Genomic DNA, 20,693 nt, shown 5'->3' with positions numbered 1-20,693 from the left:
TCCCTCTACCAGCCCTGCTAACATCACTTTGTGGATGGGAAACACTGGGATACAATGGAAAATAAGGTCTGGTTAACCTTGTGGAATAACCTGAAAGGCAAAGACTTGTCTTTCAGTAAAGATCTGATTATTAATTAGCAAGGGCCAGTTAGAACTACCACTAAGTGCCTGGATGGCTCAGTCGGTTGAGTGTCCAACTTCAGCTCAGGTCATGATCTCGAGGTTTGTGAGTTCAAGTCCCACATCAGTCCCTCTGCTGTCAGTGTGGAGCCTGCTTTGGAACCTCTGTCTCCCTCTCTCTGCCCCTCCTCCTCTGTACATGTGCATCTGTGCTCTCTCCCTCTCTAAATAAACATTAAGAAAAAATTTAAAAACATAGAACTACCACTAAGAAAAACAGTTTAGTCATTTGCCAAGTGAAGTGATATCCATTATTCCCTCTCTTTAAAAAAAAATTTTTTTTATAGAGAGAAAGAAAGCACACAAGCAAGGGAGGGGCAGAGAGAGAGAGAGAGAGAGAGAGAGAGAGAGAGAGAGAATCCCAAGTAGGCTCTGTGCTGTCAGTGCAGAGCCCAATGTGGGGCTCGAACTCACAAACCTCGAGATCATGACCTGAGCTGAAATCAAGAGTCAGACACTTAACCGACTGAGCCACCCAGGTACCCCATAAGCCTCTTCCTAATTCACACTATAGCCAAGACCATCTAGTAAGAGATGTACCTTTCTCAGAATCTCAGTATTGGTATTAGAACAAAATTTCTCCACAAGTAGAGACCACATTTATTATAACATCATTAAACTATTTATTAAATACCTGTTGCATAAGGTAAGGTGTTACATTAAATGAAACAAAATTGCAGGTTCCCTATCCTGAATGTATCCTTTTTTTGAAACCAACAATACAATTCCAGTTGTATTATGCACATTATGTTGTCTCAACGTCATCAAAAACAGTGTGCCTGGGGCACCTGGGTCGCTTAGTCATTTAAGGTCATGATCTGGTGGTCCATGAATTTGAGCCCCATGTCAGGCTCTGGGCTGACAGCTCAGAGCCTGGAGCCTCCTTCGGATTCTGTCTCCCTCTCTCTCTGCCCTCCACCCGCCCCTGCTCCACTCACACACACAAGTGGCAGACACAAACAAATGCTGCTCTGGTAAATATTTTACCTGGTACTGGAACTGAATGGGCTGCAGTTGGTTGTCATTCTGAGTCATCTTTCTGGCTAGGGCCTCTTTCAGTGCAAGAGCTTTATTCAACTCAAGCAGCTCCTTAGACATCTGAGCTTGACGCAGAGCATGCTGAGTAGTGAAAGCATCAGAAGACCTGCTGGTTTCTGGACTGGTTTCCACTTGCTGGAAAAGATCAAAATGATGACTTGTAAGAGAAACAAGCAATTAGAGATCCTTAGGCCCTACTTCATCAGGTCGGTCTCATAGCCACTTCTCCATTACTGGTACCCCTGTTCTTTTAAAAATATGGCTTCTCATACATTTGCTTTAAACATCTGAAATGAGTCGAGCCTAGCCTCTTTCCCTGTTCTCACAGCACCTTGTTTCTTACATCTTTTAACTGACTCTTAGAGTAAACTGAGTTTCTTGCTCTTTCCTTTATTGATCTAGCTAACATTTCTTACTTTCATCTCATTCTAAGGGATCTTTACAAGAGAAAGAGTTCTGGAAATGGCACTTTAGGAATGGTGGAAATGGAGAAGAGGCTTCATTATCCCTTTATAATCCTGAAAGATTTGGGAACATAATGGTTGCCTTCATAACTGAAAAGGGGGTGTTCACCCATCACTTAAAATAAAAGTAGTTTTAATCCAGAATGAAGGGCACATGCCAGAGGTCACCTGATTTATCTGCCATCTTTCTTTCAGAATACAAAAAATACCGATACATGTTTGTTTTAAGGGCAAAAAGATGTCTCAAGGAAGCCACTGTCTAGCCTTTCATTTTGACTTGGCTCTCTAACCTTTAGCCAACATCTAATACATTTTATCTATTCTTGCAACTTGAACACTCAAAATATTTCCCTTGGTTCTTTTAGCCCCTAACCATCCCATCCACAAGCAAAGTATGATGAGGAAAAAAAGTGTCTTCCATTTCTTCTCTACTACTTTTTTGACTCTGCCATAATTACCTAATTTGTTTTTTTCCCTCCCTTAACTTGCTAGACAGCTGTTGCAGAATACTAGCATCTAACAAGAAGTCAGCAAACCAGACTGCAAATAAGGAAAATGACATCCTTGAGAAGCCCTGCCATCCGTTAGCAGTCATACTATTAGAGATGGAGTCTATCCAACTTCGGGATTTTACACAACTGGCATTTATACTCAAGATGTCTGGATTTCCAAGGTACTCTATGGAGGATGGTAGCAATCAGGGATTCTCTTCCTCAGCTGAGTGATAAATTAACAGGAAATGGCACAGTTAAAGCTCCTAGTTCTACACAAAGCCAATTACTTACAGCTTCTGGTTCTACTGCAGTATCAATGGTTGCAGCAACAGTTTCATCCTGCAATGACAAATGATATTTCAGTTTAGGAAAAGACCCTGAAGTGAAGCTTACTAGTGGATTTTATGTTGGTTACTTAATTTTTTTTTCAAGTATACATAGAGACAATTTAAGGTGCTGGACCCATTTTGTGGCACATAGCTACACCCAAAACCACACATTTCCATTTTCCACCTCTTAAGAGTCTATCCTCATTATAAGGTTGATGGTGTAGTCTATCTAAAAAGAAAAATAGGGTCATGTGGCAATTGACATATTTATTGCTCCTCTCCTGCTCTGCCAGAGATTATTGAGCCAATGAAGCATTAGTCATTCTAACAGGCCAAAGTTTAACCCATTTTATAGACTCTATCCTTTATGTTTTTACCACTAAGTCTACTTCTATAATGTACAGTTCTAGCCAGTTCACATGGACATGCCACCTAAAAAACAGACATATGAAATAAAGGCAACGCAGTAGAAAAGTGAATAGAAGCAAGGGTTATTTTGTATTTTTTTTTTTTTTTTTTACAGTCCGTCAAGGTAGCAAGAGCCTACTCTAGAAGGAAATAAATTCCATACAGGCTGATAACCCAGAAAAATGTGCTCATGAAGTCAGACAAATCTCCCTCATATATCTAAGAATGAATCAATCTTATGCAGCTACTGCAGGTAGTGGTTACATGAAGGGAAAGGGCAAGCGCTGATTCCCTTCCAGAGAAGGGCAATTCCTTTTTTGGGCACTGGAATGACAACCATCTAAAAGGGAAACCTAAAACCACTTATTAGGACTAATTTGTTTATAGGCTATCATATGAGCAAGCTCTCTTCTCCCCACTGGAATTTAGGCTTTATTTGGTATTGCAACATATGGATTACCACTTCTGTTTAAGTGATTCCGTGAGCCTGGGAAGAAAGGATTTCCAGGAAGTCACATGATTAAAGAGGTCAAAGGTGAAAGAGCTACTGGCTCAACAGCAAGAAAATAATTTAGGGTTAGCACATGGAGTCTCTGCATCAGCCCAGTGAAACCTTACATAGTTGTCGAAACTTGGATCTCATACCTTCAAGGCGAGGAGTGAAGAGGCCCTTAGTAAGTGCTATTTGTAAAGCACTTCCCCTGCCCAGAAATTCCCAATCAGTGAGACTCAAAGAAAATTCAAAGGAAGCTCCAGTGTTCTCACATCCTTTTTCATCATGACTTAGAATACTGGTGATTCTCCAAGGATCAGGCATATGAAATCCTTCTTGAAAAACAGAGCACTTCGATATATTATAGGTTGATGGTTACCCTTTCTTCCCTCCCATGTTTTAAGTTTCAGTAAATGGACTACTTACAGACCTATCCTAGATGAGTAAAGCCTGTAACGTTGGCTTTTGGAGACATTTTCTACTACCTTCCAGGGGGTCAGGATTGAAGTAGATGGGTTAATCTTTGAAGAAGACATATTACTGTGGTTTACCTTTTGGCTTTTGGCCTAATACAATTTTATAATGCCAAAGGTTAAGCTTTGGTGACATGTTCTACATGAACTTGGTAGGATTCTGCCTTCATAATCCTGAATATAAATATATAATGATGGGATTTATTTCAACCTAAAAGCCTCTTTAGCTCTCATTCTCAGGCTACGATGGAGAACCTCTTGTAAGGTAAAAATACGTGATTTGCTGAAGGTGGCGGTCAGGGGGACAAGGCTAGGGTACGTTGAGCTACATTAACCAGCAATGCCCTTCAATAGGAAGTTTGGGCTTGTAGGCTGTAGGCAATCCCATTACCAGGCATGCAAAATGGTTTTTATGGAACTGGTCTTAGAGGCCGGGATAAAAACAACAAAATTTGATTTTGTGGGAACTGAAAGGACTGCATGAATTTCCTCACAGGTGACTGCAGCAAGGAGGTTTGTTTGAATTGTATTTTTAAGGAAGAAATGGTACACTTTAGTGCTTAAAGCCCCAGGAGGAATATTTAGGAACAATGGCTGCCTTCATAACTGAAAAAGGGGTGTTCACCTGTCACTTAAAATAAAAATAGTTTTAATCTAGAATGAAGGGCATAAGCACTTACATCTGAAACATTTTGCTTTCACTGTAGTGAGTCTTAATAAAAACCACAGGATACATTGTTGTGTATTTCCAAAAAATACATAGCTGGGAGGGTCTCGAAACAATAGACATGGAAACCTCTGATTCAAGAGTCCAGCAGGAGCCCTTGGGCAAAAGGGTTTACTCTGCCTAACCGTGACAGTGGAGGGAAGCCAGGGATTTTATCAGCTCATGGCAATCTTTAGTACCTTCTGGCTGCATGTGCCGAGTGACTTTCAGTGGCAGACACAGAGATTCTACAGAGTTCCTCTGAGTCAGCCACCACTAGCAATTTCCTCTACAGGCAGAGCAGTCACCAGTCATATCACCAGATCCTCACCGCGGATATGCCTTCTCTAACGTTATTAACTTGTTTCCATGGGTTTCCTTCATCTTTCCCATGTGACCCAAAGCCCCAGAAATGAGATGGTGTGAAATCCTCTAAGATTGCTGTGGTGGCCATGAACAACGGTGTCCTGGATCACTCTTTTGTAATCATATAAGCTTCGGTTCCAGTATGGTTCTGCAGCCTAGATTATCTTAATTCTGAGGCAGCTCACACAAGGTTTTCATAAATCAGATGTTTCAGCTACATTTAAGTGGAATTATAGATGGTGAAATTTAACCTTGTGATAGCCATTCTCTGGCATGCACTCTATAATTCAGCCACAGCGAGGTCCTTATCACATTCTGAACTTTCAACCATTTTTGCTTTGACATGTACCTTTTTCTCTGTATAGACTGTATTTTCCCCATTGTCTGTGTGGCAAACTTCTATTCCTTTTTTAGGGCCCATTGTCTTCTGTACTGACTTCCTGAATTTTCTGGGCAGTTAATCACCCCTTCTTTTGTGTTGTCAGTGCCTTTTGCTCATATTGGTAATGTAAGAGGATTAAAACAGAAAGAGAGGGTTCCTAATTTTCCTTGCCTCCTTCCCCCTTCTTTGCCATCTCTCCCACTTATGAACCTTAACCAGTGAACAAACTACAAGGGTTGCAAGAACGACTCTTGAAAACAACTGGAGAGCTAGTAGGATGGATTGCACCAATGTTCTTAATTTAAGCCACAGGCATGAAAACTGGAACAGCCTCAAACCAAAAGTTTCACAGCAATTAACAACAAAACTCCTACATGAGCCAAACCACAAGGACACACAGCACTCCCTTCTCACCTTATAAAACTCCAATTCTGCTTCCACTCAAGGAGTTACCTGGAGTTCAGGTGCTCTCTGAGTGTATCGGCTTTTAACGTCCTTTTTGAGTCACTTAAATTATTTTCTTTTGATATTAATACAGTACTTAGCAAGGTTATACAGCTACTGAGTGGCAGAATTGGCTTCAAACTAGGGTGGTGTCTGGCTCTGGGGCCCAGGTTCTCAACTGCTGTGGCCTGTTTGTTGGATAAATGAACTGTTCTGTTGGACTGCTCGTGGCAGTTTTGTATAGCACTACTTGTTCTAAAACACTGCTCTCAAGTCTTTTGGGAATTTACTCACTTAACTTATTGGAACTCATCCTAACCCTTCCTCCCACAATACTGTAGGATATTTTTAAACGGACTCTTTAAGAGTAAAACATAGGTGTAGATGATTTTGTGATACCCTTTTGAAAACTCTAGAAAACACTGGGCAAGACCTGAGATTTTACCACTGTTGTGGTGAAGTTAAAGCCTCTGCCCAAGAGCTAGAAATTACCACCAGTCATTTACAGACATGTCACAGCTTCAGAATGATGAATAAGAGGGTATAGATGGAACAAAACCTACTATAACCCCTTAATCAACCACGGCCCCTTAACATGACTTCAGTTAAAAAAAGAAACGTATATATGCCTAAGGGCTAAGATAGAGAAGGAACACCAAAAATAAAAGAGGTTTTTAGGGTGGTGGGATTGTAAGAATTTTTCTTCCGGGAAAAACAACAAATACCTGCAGCCCAAGCCCACCCACAACTACTGTAACAGTTCTAAAAATAAATAAAAATGGGGACTTACAGAACGATCATTCAAATGAATTTATTACTGGTTATAAAAAAGAACTATGGTATTCCCTGGTTGCTCTAAGCTATCTGTTAGAACCCAGCTTACTTAAGATCAAGGTAAGAGGTACAAGGCCTCTTATTAAGTTAGCCTGCACTGAAAGGACAGCAAATCAATGCCTGCTGCCTGTTTTACCAGGCAATTTTGCACTGCTGTGCTGCTGCTTCCAGTATTGGATTACAGTACTGAAATACTGATGTGCCATTGCATATGTAACCTAGGAGTGTTTTGACTTAACAAATTCAATATTCAGATCATACGCAATGATCCATGACCTCTGTCCTCAAACAGCTCACAATCTAGTTGTTTTGGCCAAAGGCACAAGTTAGATATGTTTATATGCATCAAGAGAAACAAATGAAAGCAATATGTCTATCTACACTGCCCCTACTTGGCTTACCGATAGCTGGGTAATCACTTGCTGCAGGTTACGAATTGTCTCTACATTTTCTTTTAATTCCCGGTCTTCCAAAGCTTCCACTAGCTTTTGAAGATCCACTTTGCAGCTGAAAGTTCAAACAAAGGAACCCGAAGGTTAATCATACTGCAAAGACCAGAACGTCGGTGATTATATACTAAGGTGGTATAGGAAACATTTGGTATGAAACTTACGCTGCATGCTGCCTCAGTTCCTCTAGCTTGGCATTCATTTTTTCATTCGCTTGTTCTGTCTGCAACAGAGACCCAGGAGATCATCAGTGGCAACGCCTAACAGCCTCACCTAATTATGCGCTCTCTCCTACTCCAATGGATCAAAACCTAGGTAGAAAGGTTGGCTCCTTTGCTATAATAAGAGGATTTAGTGGGCTTTAGTAATTTAGTGAGAAATGTATTTTTTTTAACAGAGTCATGGAAATTAGCCCTTCAGTCAACATGAGCTACTAAAAACAGCATCTAAGCAGCTGGGTCTTATGCTTGCCATGAAGCTCAGACTATGGTGTGGAGTGTGAAGCCTTAATTCCATACAGAACTTTGCAATTGGGGGAAAAAGCAATACTTCCTGGCATGCTATTCCCTGTTTGCAAAAAACCCACTTACTTTAAAATGCCTCCTACACTATACTGTTTCCTAGCCCCAGCATAAGGGCATTTAAAACATAAAAGGGTCTCACACTGAATATGAGCTGAGCTTTTTTTCCCAAGTTACACTATCTGATATGGTAGGCTAGTTTTAGTAGGAGAAAGCAAGAAAAAGGGTGAGGCACAAGAATGGTAGCAGAGAAGAAATGGCTGAGGGAACTACAATTTGGGAAGGGTGATTGATATTTTCCATTTTATTTTAATCACAGTATCTGTAACGTGCTAGATGCTGTGACAGATTTGGGAAGGGTAGGTTATACAGGACAAAAATGTGCTTGTTATGACATTCCAACGGCACATCAAATAAGAAGCTTTCTTGAAGCCATTATGACAGCCTTATAAAGTTCAAATGGGTATGTGGCTAGAGTAACAGGTACTGTCTGTTATGTCAGCCACATTCACATATGTGTGAGACACAGCCTCTAGAGTTACTCCCAAGGCACAGAATACAGCACTGATGACAGAAAACTGTATATAAAAATCCTCTAGCTCCCATTTTCACCCTTTCCCTAGTAATAGACAATGGATATAGGGTTTGGCCCCCTTTAAAGAATCTTTAAGCAGCTTACGCTTCCTTGACTAGAGAGCACACTGATGCATGAAGGTGCATAAATTACAGATGTTCAAGTACATTTTGGTGGAAACTCATTTTCGCTTTTGACAATCATTGTGCTATTAAAGATTGAGTTGTACTTAGACTAGGAGAAAAACATTAGCTACAGAGGCAGCATGCACTGATCCAGGTTACTATCAGACAGGTAGTAGCATACAGAATTGGTGTAATCAGTTACATAGTGATCCACTATTTAGAAATGAATCATATGTAAAAGAATTAACATTAATTTCCCAGCTGTTCTATCTCACCACGGCAGCTGTTAGGACAGAGTATGAAATGTGATGACATTAGAGGAAGGGAGATAGAGAAGAACTAAAATCTTACTGAGGGGACAGTTACTTGGTATTACGGATAAAGATTAAGTAGGACTTAAGGTGACAGGAGGTCCTGGTTCTTTCCTCTCTGGCATTTTAAATTTTTTTTTTTTCAACGTTTATTTATTTTTGGGACAGAGAGAGACAGAGCATGAACGGGGGAGGGGCAGAGAGAGAGGGAGACACAGAATCGGAAACAGGCTCCAGGCTCCGAGCCATCAGCCCAGAGCCTGACGCGGGGCTCGAACTCACGGACCGCGAGATCGTGACCTGGCTGAAGTCGGACGCTTAACCGACTGCGCCACCCAGGCGCCCCCCTCTCTGGCATTTTAGAACAAATGTACTTTAAAATACGATTCATGTGGATTCTTTGTGATGGATATACAGGTGCTTGCCGTACAATTCTTTTAACTTTTCTGTATGTTTGATCATAAGCCCATGTATGTAGAGGGCTTAAGAGGGGCTCCATGGGGGACATAGTAAAATTAATCCATTTATTTCCAGATAACTTGTCTCTCATAATGAGAAGCATGTTAAACATTTCAGAAACTAAAGCTAGTAAATGTCCAGATTGCTAGTAGCTTAGTCTTGGGTCCTCACCAAAATGATCCTCTCCAACATCTGGGCTGTCTGACCAGCTGCCTCGCTTAGACCACGACTTAATTTTTCATTTTCCTCTGCCAGGGACTGATTCTTCTCCATCAGGGACTGTAGATTTTCTGATGGTTCCACACTAAAGCAAAGAAAGTAACATATTAGAAAAATACCTGTTGATAACATCTATATCAAAGGTAGATAAAAATATACCCCACAGGCCTTTTAGGTGTGGGGGACTGGTTTAAAATTAACCCCCAAAAATCTGGGAAAAAAGTGTGTCCATTCCAATCTACCCTTCCAATCAGGCAGTATATTGAATGAATAAGAAACATATGCCTGAAATATGTTGAATTAATGATTTGTGGGACGGTAATAATTCAGAACCAGACATGGTTGCAACAGAAATGACTAACTAACCTTTACCCTTGGCTCTTGGTTTAAGATCTATTTGTGCCATGTAGTTAAGAAGTAAAGGCTAACTGCAGCTAAGATAGGTGTTCTCTTTCTTCTTCCCACCCTCATTCCCTCATTAAAGGTTAGGGAAGCAGGGAAGGAAGAGGTATGGGGGAGGTAGAAGTTACACAGCTCAGGGTGAAATTTAACCCCAAGAAAAGTCAACTGCTTATTTACTGAAGTTTAGGGAAATAGCATTTAGGAAGTCAGAAAGTTGATATAATGACCAGCAGCCACTGAGAGCACATTTCACAACCCTCCATAAATAAGTGTTCCCTTCTAAATGCCTGCCTTACTCAAAACCTCTTGTTCATTTGTCTATCAATTTTAAATTGCTTAGAGTGGGTGGTGACAATTGTGTCCATATCAAATAGGCGTGGGTGGGAGGGAACAAAATAGTTTGAAGGAATACATATAGAACCTTTGGGACTTATGCAGATTACTTGATATCATTTCCAGACTAATGGAAAAGACCAACGAGAGGTACAGTTTTTGTTTTTGGTAATCTACTGGGATTAATTGTTTAAAAGACTGGAAAATAGGACTGGTGAAAAAAGATCAGAAGAAATATGAAGATTTGAATCTGAAGGAGACTGATGGGAAAAATGAATAGTTGTCAAGGCTATAATAAAGAGGAAAAAAAAAAAAGGACAGGGAACATCTGTTCTCAATCTCAATAAAGGATCGAAAAGGATTTCGGAAATAGATGCCCTCTCACCCAGCTTAAGACCTCAAGGAATTCTCACAGAAAATTTTAGCATGCTTTTCATCAAAAGGTTAATAGCAAGGCCAAACCATAAGGTCTTGTGTTATACTACTGAGAATTTACTAAGACTCTTATGAAAGAATGTTCAATTAAAATGTTGATTATAAAAATAAACTATTGGGGCGCCTGGGTGGCTCAGTTAAACGTCTGACTCTTTTCTTTTCTTTTTTTTTTTTAATGTCTGACTCTTGATCTCAGCTCAGGTCTTAATCTCAGGGTTGTGAGTTCAAGCCCCATACTGGGCTCCACGCTGAGCATGAAACCTACTTAAAAAAAATAAAAAATGAAAAAATAAATGGGGGTGCCTGGGTGGCTCAGTTGGTTGAGTGTCTGACTCTTGATTTTGGCTCAGGTCATGATCCCAGGGTCGTGGGATTGAGCCCTACATCGGGTTCTGTGCTGAGCGTGGAGCCTACTTGGGATTCTATCTCTCTGTCCCTCTCCCCCACTCATGTGCTCTCTCTAAAATATAAACAAACAAACAAACAAACAAACAAATAAATAAAAACTGTTGGTAAATTTAGTGTTATTTTAGATTGCTCTGATATTTCCTTATAGTTTAAGCTGAAAACCTCCATGTTTCATTCATGTAAATTGACAAACTCCAAAGTAATGATACTTTTAACTCCATAGTTTTGCCCTCCTAAAAATTTCCAAGATTTCTTTAAATGGGTGAAAATACAATGGAACACCAATGTTTCCTCTTTCGCAGGCTATTTAATTGCCTATGCTAGGAATTCAAGTTAGCCGAGCATGTGCAAATTGACAAACACAGAAAATCAATGCAAAAGCTTCCATGATACACATTCAATAAGAAAAGAATATAATCCTAGGACAAAAAGCAAAAAACATTTCATGTATATGAACTGTACATTTTGTGAGATCTTTTATGAAATGTTTCTTAAAATATACACATACATTTTTGAGAAAAGAAGTAGCATCTTTATTTTTCTGTAGAACACTGAACAGGTGAGTTCACTATTTGATTCATCAACTGTTTCTTAGAATCTATTCTATTACTTGTGTAGCTGAGACTACATCCTGTAATATATTCTAGGTGGTTGGAAGTGTGGAATAGTTTTATTAGCCTTGTGTTCATTAAACTTGTCTTACATAAAACAGGTCTATGCTAAACCGAAAGGAAAGGAAGATGGGTCAATTGCTTCTAAACTGGTTAAACTAGAATAGGTCTTTAAGAGACCCTTTAAGGGAACCCCACTTTCCTCTGTTTCTTTACTCAACATTCTTAAAATATTATCAGGAAACCAAGATTATATTACCCAAAGATGGAAAATTATAAAGGGTGGTAATCTCTGGGTGATAAAATTATGGCAGTTTTAAGATTTATTCTTTTTTTTTTTTTTAATTTTTTTTTCAACGTTTATTTATTTTTGGGACAGAGAGAGACAGAGCATGAACGGGGGAGGGGCAGAGAGAGAGGGAGACACAGAATCGGAAACAGGCTCCAGGCTCTGAGCCATCAGCCCAGAGCCCGACGCGGGGCTCGAACTCACAGACCGCGAGATCGTGACCTGGCTGAAGTCGGACGCTTAACCGACTGCGCCACCCAGGCGCCCCAAGATTTATTCTTTATATTTTTCATTTTAAATGTCCTACAAGAAGCAACATATCAATTTTATAATAAGAAAAAAATGATTAAGAGTTATGGAAAATAAGGATATTAAAAGAAAATAAGCTCACACATACATAAGAATAAACTCCAAATGAAAATACAAAATGCAAAAAATATAATCAACATAGGTACTAGAAGGACACAAATTCCTCTTTAACCCTGCTATAGGGAAAGGCATTCTAATTATGAATCAAAATCCAGAAGCATGAGAATATAAACATCATACCCACTTTGGAAAAGTTTGGCAGTTTCTTAAAAAGTTAAACATATGACCCAGCAATCCTACTTCTAGATATCTACCCAATAATGTCTGTACAAAAACTTGCAGGTAAATGTTCATAACAGCATAATTCATAATAGCCAAAAAGTTGAGGGGCGCCTGGGTGCCTCAGTGGGATAAGCATCTGACTTAGGCTCAGGTCATGATCTTGCGGTTTGTGGGTTTGAGCCCTGCATCAGGCTATCTGTTGTCAGCAAAGAGCTTGCTTCGGATCATCTGTACCCCCCTCCTCTGCCCCTCCCCAACTTGTACCCTCTCTCTGTCTCTCTCAAAATAAATAAACTTTAGGAAAAGTTTTTTTTTTTATAGTGGAAAATAGCAAGTGTTTGACAAGGATGTGAAGAAACTGGAACACTCGTGCACTGCTGGTAGGAATGCAAAACGGTATAGCCACTATGTAAAATAGTATGGCAGTCTAATTTAAAAAATCAAAGAAAAGAGTTACTATATGATCCAGCTATTTAGCTTCTGGGTCTACACCCAAAAAGAGTTGAAATCAGGGTCTTAAAGCATTCATGGCAGCATATTCACAACAGCCAAAAGGTGGAAGCAACCTGTGTACAATGAAGGATAAACGGATACACAGCATGTGGTATACATACACAATGGGACATTTTTCAGCCTTTAAAAGAAAGGAAATTCTGACACATGCTACAACATGGATGAAACCTGAAGATATTATGCTAAGTGAAAAAATACAATCAAAAAAGACAAATATTGTATGATTTCACTCATTCTAGGTGCTTCAGATAATTAAATGAAAGTAGAATGGTGATTGCCAGGACTGAGGGGAGAGGGGAAATTGGGGTGTTAATGTTTATCAGGTACAGAGTTTCGGTTGTGCAAGATGGTGGTGATGGTTGTATAAGATTGTGAATGCACTGAATTCCACTGAACTGTATACTTAAAAATGGTTAAAGTCGTGAATTTTATTTTATGTATCTTTTACCACATTTTTTCAAAAAGGGCCAAAGGATCAAAAAAATCTGATAGAAAATGAGACATATGAATAGACAATTCACTAGAAAAAGAGATAAAAGTGGGCCTGAAACATGAAAAAAAGCTGAGATCCACTGATAAAGAAATAAAAATAAAAATGAGATACTGAGATAGTATTTCTCACCTATTGGATTGGCAAAAAATTGAGAAGTACGACAACACATTCTGCTGGTGAGGATATGGGGAAACAAGCCTTGTCACACCCTGCCACTGGGAATGCATACTGGCGTAACTCTTTTGGAGGGGAATATGGCAATATCTAACAAAATCACACATGCACTTACCTTTTGTCTCAGCAATCCCACTTCTAGAAATCTACCCTGAAGATAAGTCACTAATAATATGAGAACTGAATAACACAAGGTTATTTGCTGCAGTATGTTTGTAATCACAAGATACTGGAAACAAACCTAAGTGCCCATACATAGGAAAGAGGATGAATTAGTATGTACAATAAGAGAAACATGCAGCTGTATAAAAGAATGAGGAAGGCTTTTATGAACTGATAAGAAATGATTTACAGGCAATACTGAAAAGAGCAAAGCCACAAAGACCATCTATGGCATATTACCATTCATATAAGAGGACATGAAAAAAATAAATAGGTATATGCTCATTTGTAGAGGAGAAATATAGGAAAGCTAGACCAGAAACTAAAGACATTGGTTCAATATGGAGGAGGGAGAATAGTGGTAGAAATAAGGGTGCAATGGGAATAGGGTAGCAGGGATGAAGAGGGAATGACATTTCACAAAATATATTGTGGTAAGAAACACGTTAACAAAATTTACCATCATAACCATTTTTTAAGTGTACAGTTCAGTAAAGTATAATCACATTATTGTGCAATGGCTCTCCAGAACTTTCTCATCTTGCAAAACTGAAACTCTATAGTCATTAAACAACTCTCTGTTCCCACCACCCCCTCAGTCTATTCTTTTACAGTTTTTTGGCATTGCTTTTATTTCTACACTGTTTTTCACCTTTATCTATAAAGCACATAGACCTTTGCCTATGTTTTCTTCTAGTTCTGTTGTGGATTTTTCTTTTTCTTTTTTTTAATTGTGGTAAAAACTTATTGTCTTAACCACTGTTAAGTGTACAGTTGAGTGGTTTAAAGTATATTTACATTGTTGTGAAACAGATCTCCAGAACCTTTTAATCTTGTAAAACTGAAATCCTCTGCCCATTAAACAACTCCCCTTTTGCCCCTCCCCACCCCCAGTCCCAGTCACTACCATTCTACTTTGTTTCTATGAATTTGACTAAGTATCTCATATAAGTGGAATCATACAATATCTGTCTTTTTGTGATTGGCTTATTTCACTTAGTATAATGTCCTCAAGTTTCATTCATGCTGTAACATGTAATAGGATTTCCATCCTTTTTAAGGCTGAATAATATTCCATTATATGTATATGCCACATTTGTTTATCCATTCATCCACTGACGGGACATTTGTGTTTCTTCCACTTCCTGGCTATTGGGAATAGTGCTGCTATGAACATGGGTGTGCAAATCTCTCTTTAAGACCCTGCTTTCAATTCTTTTGGATATATTACCCAGAAGTGGGATTGCTGGATCATGTGCTATTCTTATTTTTAACTTTTTGAGGAGCCTCCATACTGTTTTCCATGGCAGTTATACCATTTTACAATCCTTCCAACAGTGTACAAAGATTCTAATTTTTTCCACATGCTTGCCAACATTTGTTATTCAGTATTTTTACTACTAGCCATCCTAATGGGTGTATGGTGATATTTCACTGTGGTTTTGATTTGCATTGCTCTGCTCTGAGTATTTCTTCTTTGTATAACTCTGACTCTTAGAGCATGATAGTATTTCATATACCCTTTGCATACCTGAAATATAAACTAACAATTAAAACCAACCAAGACGTAGGGGAAACCCAAAATGGAATACAAACAGTAACTGTGGGAAACAGTATCTTGCCTGGATACTCTAAGCCTAAAGACAAAAAGAACTGTACGTAAATGCTGTAATCCAGTTCATAAAAGTGTTTCTCACAGGGGTATGGGCTAGCAATTTTGAAACTACTGTATGTATATCCTGGAATTGAACAAATAAGTAAATAGATTGTAGATAATAAGAGTTGGTGTCTTACTGTTGGAAAAAGGAGTTATAAATAGGAGGAGGAAGAAGGCTAAAATGAACCCTGTAGTGTTGGACTGGAATCCGAGGTATTTGGTATAAAATCTGGCTATTAATATATAGAAAGACAGATATAAAAATGTAGATATGAGTATATGTGTGCATTACTAGACATACAGATATTTCCTCTCTACCAGCTGAGAGGGCCTAGAAACACTGACACCCCAGTAACAACAAGCACACCCAGCACCCAGATTGGGTTTCTAAACACTATTTTCCAATAAAAAAATCAGGGCTCTTTTGAGATATGGTTGATTCTAGAACTGGGGAGAGGAAAATACAAGATGGGTGTGGAACATTCTGTAGAAATGCTTAAAAACTGGAGGGTGAAAAAAAAAACAAACTAGAGGGTGTATTGAAGAACATAAAATCACCCCTGAAGGAGAGCCTATTGGACAAAACAGGAACAATCTGAGCAATAAAACAAATAACAATAGCATTGGATGTTAGCCCATAGAATAAAATAAATACCTATGATTCTATATGGATATAAATAAGTAATCAAATACATAAATGGGGGAGAATAAACAGCCACAGTAAAATTCCAATTAATAAGTTTCTGAGGCTAGAACTCATCACATCAGGCTGCCTCAAAGCTAACTAGAACGTTTGGCAAGATCCCTACCTTGATGCCAAATGCTACCAGAAACTTTAGTCTATCAGGGTAAAACAACCATCAGAAGAAATGGCCTCTGTTAGAATATACATTTAAAATTTATCTACGACTCTTTTAAAAAAATTAAAAAAAAAGCGGGGGGGGGGACACCTGGGTGTCTCAGTTGTTTAAGCATCTGACTTTGGTTCATGATTTCATGGTCTGTGAGCTCTAGCCCCACGCCAGGCTCTGTGCTGACAGCTCAGAGTCTGGGGCCTGCTTCAGATTCTATGCCTCCTTCTCTCTCTGTCCCTCCCCCACTCATGCTCTGTCTCTCTCTGCTCTCAAAAATAAATAAACATTAAAAAAATTTAAAAAAATAAAATTAATCTATGGCTCTTACTTTATAGATCCGGGCAGGGTACCTCCATGGGCTTGTAGCAACAAGACCTGTAGCTGTTGTACCTGGGAAAAGCAAAGAAAAATAGTAAGCTAATCGCCAGTCAAAAGCTACTTATCCCTTGTCAGCTAAATTACTACAATTAGCCATAGAGTAATTCTACTCAGTGCCTATGAAATCTAAGGCATATTTAGGCCTTACAGAAATCATCAAGGTTGACAATTCAGTGACAAAAGTCCAAACAGCACTATATGAATAGCTAGTACTTAGAACTTGAGTTGTTCCTTTTACCTAAGCATCTCAATGACTTTTACCGAATGTCTATTTTTAAAACATTTTTCTAAGTTGGGGCACCTGGGTGACTCAGTTAAGCATCCGACTTCAGCTAAGGTCATGATCTCACAGTTCGTGGGTTCGAGACCCGTGTGGGGCTCTGTGCTGACAGCACAGCCTACTTTGGATTCTGTGTCTCCCTCTCTCTCTCTGCCCCTCCCCCCGCTCATACTCTGTCTCTCTCAAAAATAATCATTAAAAAAAAAAATTTTTTTAAGTTTATTTATTTTTGAAACACAGAGAGAGAGAAAAAGTGAGGGAGGGATAGAGAGAGAGACAGATAGACACAGAATCCAAAGCAGGCTCCAGGCTCTGAACTGTCAGCACAGAGCCCGATGTGGGGCTTGAACACACAAACTGCGAGATCATGACCTGAGCCCAAGTCGGACACTTAACCGACGAAGCCACTGAAGTGCCCCTTGAGCATCTATTTTTTTTAAAGTGAAACTCAGCTCTAGGCCAGGTAATATGAGGAGGATACGAGAATAAACTCCTGTGTTTTATTCTCAAGTTTATAATCTAGTTGACAAAGACAAGCCTATGGCCTGAAATAGTAAGAGACAAAGAAGATAGAAGATGTGAATTCATAAAATACAGTTAAGTACTTTAGGCCTCTGAGAAGAAGCAAATTAATAAAATTCCAGAACAGTCAAAAGGAGGCTTCTTGGGGCTGGTTCTTAAACCAGAGTGCATGCACATTCATCCTCTCTCATTCCCTCCTACGATGAAAGAGGAGCTGTGCCACCTCTTACAACCAGTCTCCTTGCTTGTGCTTTGGATCTCAAACTCTTCTTGCCTCCTGATGAATCACACGGTTATCCCCTCTCTCTTCTGTATCTTCCACGTCTCCCTTTCTACAGGATCCTTTCTATCAAGATTAAGACATGTTCAAGTCTCTCCAATCTTAAAACAAAACAAAAGCACCCTTCTCAATCCCACTTCCTATCTTTTGTCCTATTTCTCTCCTTCACAAAGTTTGAGAGCATCGTCTATACCTGTTGCCTCCATTTCCTTTTGTTCACCTCTCTCACCTGCTCAACCTATTCAAATGCGATTTCTGCCTACAGCATTCCACTCACAAAACTCTTGCTAAGGTCACCAATGATCTGCAGGTCACTATATCCTATGGGCATTTTTCAGTCTTCATTTTACTTGACTGTTTGGTAGCAGTTGGCTTACCAGATACCATACTTTCCTGCTTTTCCTTCTATTCTTCTAACTGATCTTCTAAGGCTCTTTCTTGGCTAATCTTCACACCAAGTGTCCTTTAGATGATAAATCCTCAAAACCAGTATCAGTCTTCTTGCTTTATACTCTCTCCTTAAAGTCTTATCTCTGACTATGGTTTCAATTACCATCTATGAACAGGGGACTCCCAAATTTATCTCAAACACAAGTCTTTTTTAATTTAGAGCTTTATATTTAACTATGTACTTAATTAATATTTCCACTTAGTTGTCTGCTATCCCCAAACCTGGTCCTTTTCTAGCGCACTCAAGGTCAGTGAACATGCAGCTTCACATGCCAGAAATTTGGCTGTCGAACCCTCATGCCCTTATCTAAGCCACTGGTCATTTCTTTCCATCACTGTCACCATAACCCTAAGTCTAAGCCACTATTTAGCTCTCTCTTGGACCACTTGTAGTAACTTCTTTTTTAAAAAATTTTTAGAGTTTATTTGTTTGAGAGAGAGACCACGTGTGCAGGGGAGGGGCAGAGAGAGGAGAGGGAGAGAGAATCTCAAGCAGGCTTTGCGCTGCCAGCACAGAGCCAGACACAGGGCTCGAACTCATGAAACTGTGAGATCATGATCTGAGACGAAACCAAGAGCTGGACGCTTAAAAAACTGAGCCGCCCAGGCAACCCACACTGTAGTAACTTCTTAAAGTGGTCTCCATGAATCCACTCTTGCTCCACTATAATCCATTTCCACACAGCAGCCAGCTCATCTTTTAAAAACATAAATTATGAATAGTACCACACGACTTAAGATCATTTTTAACACAGTCCGTGAGGTCTTGATGAGGTCTCTGCTTCTTCTTTAGTCTCATACTGGAATACTCTTTCCTGGCTCCCTCCACTTTAGCCACACTGGCAGTCTGTCAGTTCTTCAAGGACACTATATGCCTTCCTAAATCAGGACCCTTTCAGACTTGGTATATGCCTGGCACTGTTCTAAGTGCTTTCCATGTATTAATTCATCTAACCCTCACAAAAACCCTATGAAGCAGGTATAATTATTCCCATTTTATAGATAGGAAAACTGAGGCACAGAGAACTTGCCCAAGGTACATAGCCAGTGAGTTATAAAGCTAGAATTTGAATGTGGGCAGTCTGACTCCAGTGTCAATGTTCTTAACCACTACACTTTGTTACATATGGTTTTTCTTCTCCCTGGATGCCTCTTCCTTGTTTTCTTTCCTTCTTTTCCTACTCAATCCCTGAGATCTCAGCTCACACATTGCTACCTCAGGGAAGCCTTCTCAGCTTAGATGTATAACAGAAGACCCTGTTCCATACGGTCATACTACCCTACCTATCACACTATCTCATTTTATAATGATATGTTGGTATGAATACGTGTTTGGTGTTTGTCTCTCCCACCAGGCAATAAGTTTCATGAAGGCAGAGACTGTGTCTCCTTTGCTCAACAATGTATCCCAACACAATACCTGGCACATAATAGTGTACGATACATATTTATTGTTGGAATGAATGAACAAATGAATGACTAGGAAGAAGAGCATTTTTGGCAATAGAAATACACATGAAACAAAATGGAGGGACAGAACTGAGTATGGTATTTTATAATTGAGATGATACTGTTAACAGGTAAATTACTTGTATTTTGTACAGTGACCCCTGGGAGGAAAGGAGATAGGGGAAGAGAAGGGAAGGGAAGATTCAGACTAACTGAATAGTAGCTATTATCACCAAGGAGGAAGGCCAGAGATGGAGTGAACACTACACAGTTGGGAAATACTAGATTCCCAGTATAAAGAGTACCCTGGAAGGTAAGAAAACTTGACCCCTGCAAGCCTGGGTTGATCCAACTACTCACCTTCTCATCTCCTCTACCAGAGCTACTGAGCTGTTACACAACCAGTTATATTGATACCACCACAAATGCATGCTCCTAGTCAGCTACCTCTTCCATTTCCATGATTTCAAGCCTCTGTGATCTCTTCAGTCCCTCTATTATCTGGTTGCTTGCTCTTAGAAGATGACCTTGCTTCCAACTACACTGAGAAGTTAAAGGTCATCAGGCTGAAAATCCCTCAATTTTCCTTCTTTTCCCTCTAAATTATTATCACTGTATTCTTCCTATTCTGACTTTGTTTCTTCTAGTCTTGGTGGTAGGTATCCCCTCCATGGTCAAAAGCAAATCCCTCTTTATTTGTGCCCAGGATCTCAACTACTTAGAGATGGCCTTTTAGCAACTAGTCCCTATTCTCAGTTTCAGTCTCTCCCAACTGGTTCTTTCACTAGCTCAAGTCTCTTCCATTTTTTAAAAAATGTTTATTTTATTTATTTTGAGAAAGAGAGAGAGAGAGAGAGAGAGAGAGAGAGAGAGAGAATATATCCCAAGCAGGCTCCAAGTTCAGCACAAAGCCTAATGCAGGGCTCGATCCCACAAACCATGAGATCATGACCTGAGCGGAGAACAAGAGTCAGATGCTCAACTGACTGAGCCACCCAGGTGCGTCCTGAGCCTCTTTCATGTTTAAAAAAAATTTTTTTTAATGTTTATTTTTGAGAGAGAGAGAATGAATGAATAGCGGAGGGGAAGAGAGAGAGGGAGACACAGAATCCAAAGCAGGCTCCAGGCTCTGAGCTGTCAGCA

General features: G+C 39.6%; 1 protein-coding gene across 2 annotated transcripts in view; it reads right to left on the bottom strand.

Annotated features, from left to right (window-relative positions):
- KIF4A (kinesin family member 4A) overlaps nucleotides 1-20,693 on the bottom strand; it is a 124,022-nt gene that overhangs the window by 53,326 nt on the left and 50,003 nt on the right. For both annotated transcript variants that reach the window (XM_045472699.1, XM_045472697.1), the window contains 6 exons: nucleotides 16,520-16,581; nucleotides 9,222-9,354; nucleotides 7,225-7,283; nucleotides 7,013-7,118; nucleotides 2,468-2,515; nucleotides 1,168-1,353 (listed from right to left, as the gene is read on the bottom strand). In XM_045472699.1, the coding sequence (XP_045328655.1) occupies nucleotides 1,168-1,353; nucleotides 2,468-2,515; nucleotides 7,013-7,118; nucleotides 7,225-7,283; nucleotides 9,222-9,354; nucleotides 16,520-16,581 (594 nt within the window). The remainder of the gene's footprint in view (nucleotides 1-1,167; nucleotides 1,354-2,467; nucleotides 2,516-7,012; nucleotides 7,119-7,224; nucleotides 7,284-9,221; nucleotides 9,355-16,519; nucleotides 16,582-20,693) is intronic.

This window comes from Leopardus geoffroyi, chromosome X (assembly GCF_018350155.1).
Source record: "Leopardus geoffroyi isolate Oge1 chromosome X, O.geoffroyi_Oge1_pat1.0, whole genome shotgun sequence".
NCBI classification, from domain to species: domain Eukaryota; kingdom Metazoa; phylum Chordata; class Mammalia; order Carnivora; family Felidae; genus Leopardus; species Leopardus geoffroyi.
Note: the sequence above shows the minus strand (reverse complement) of the source record. Positions and strands in the feature narration are given on the sequence as shown.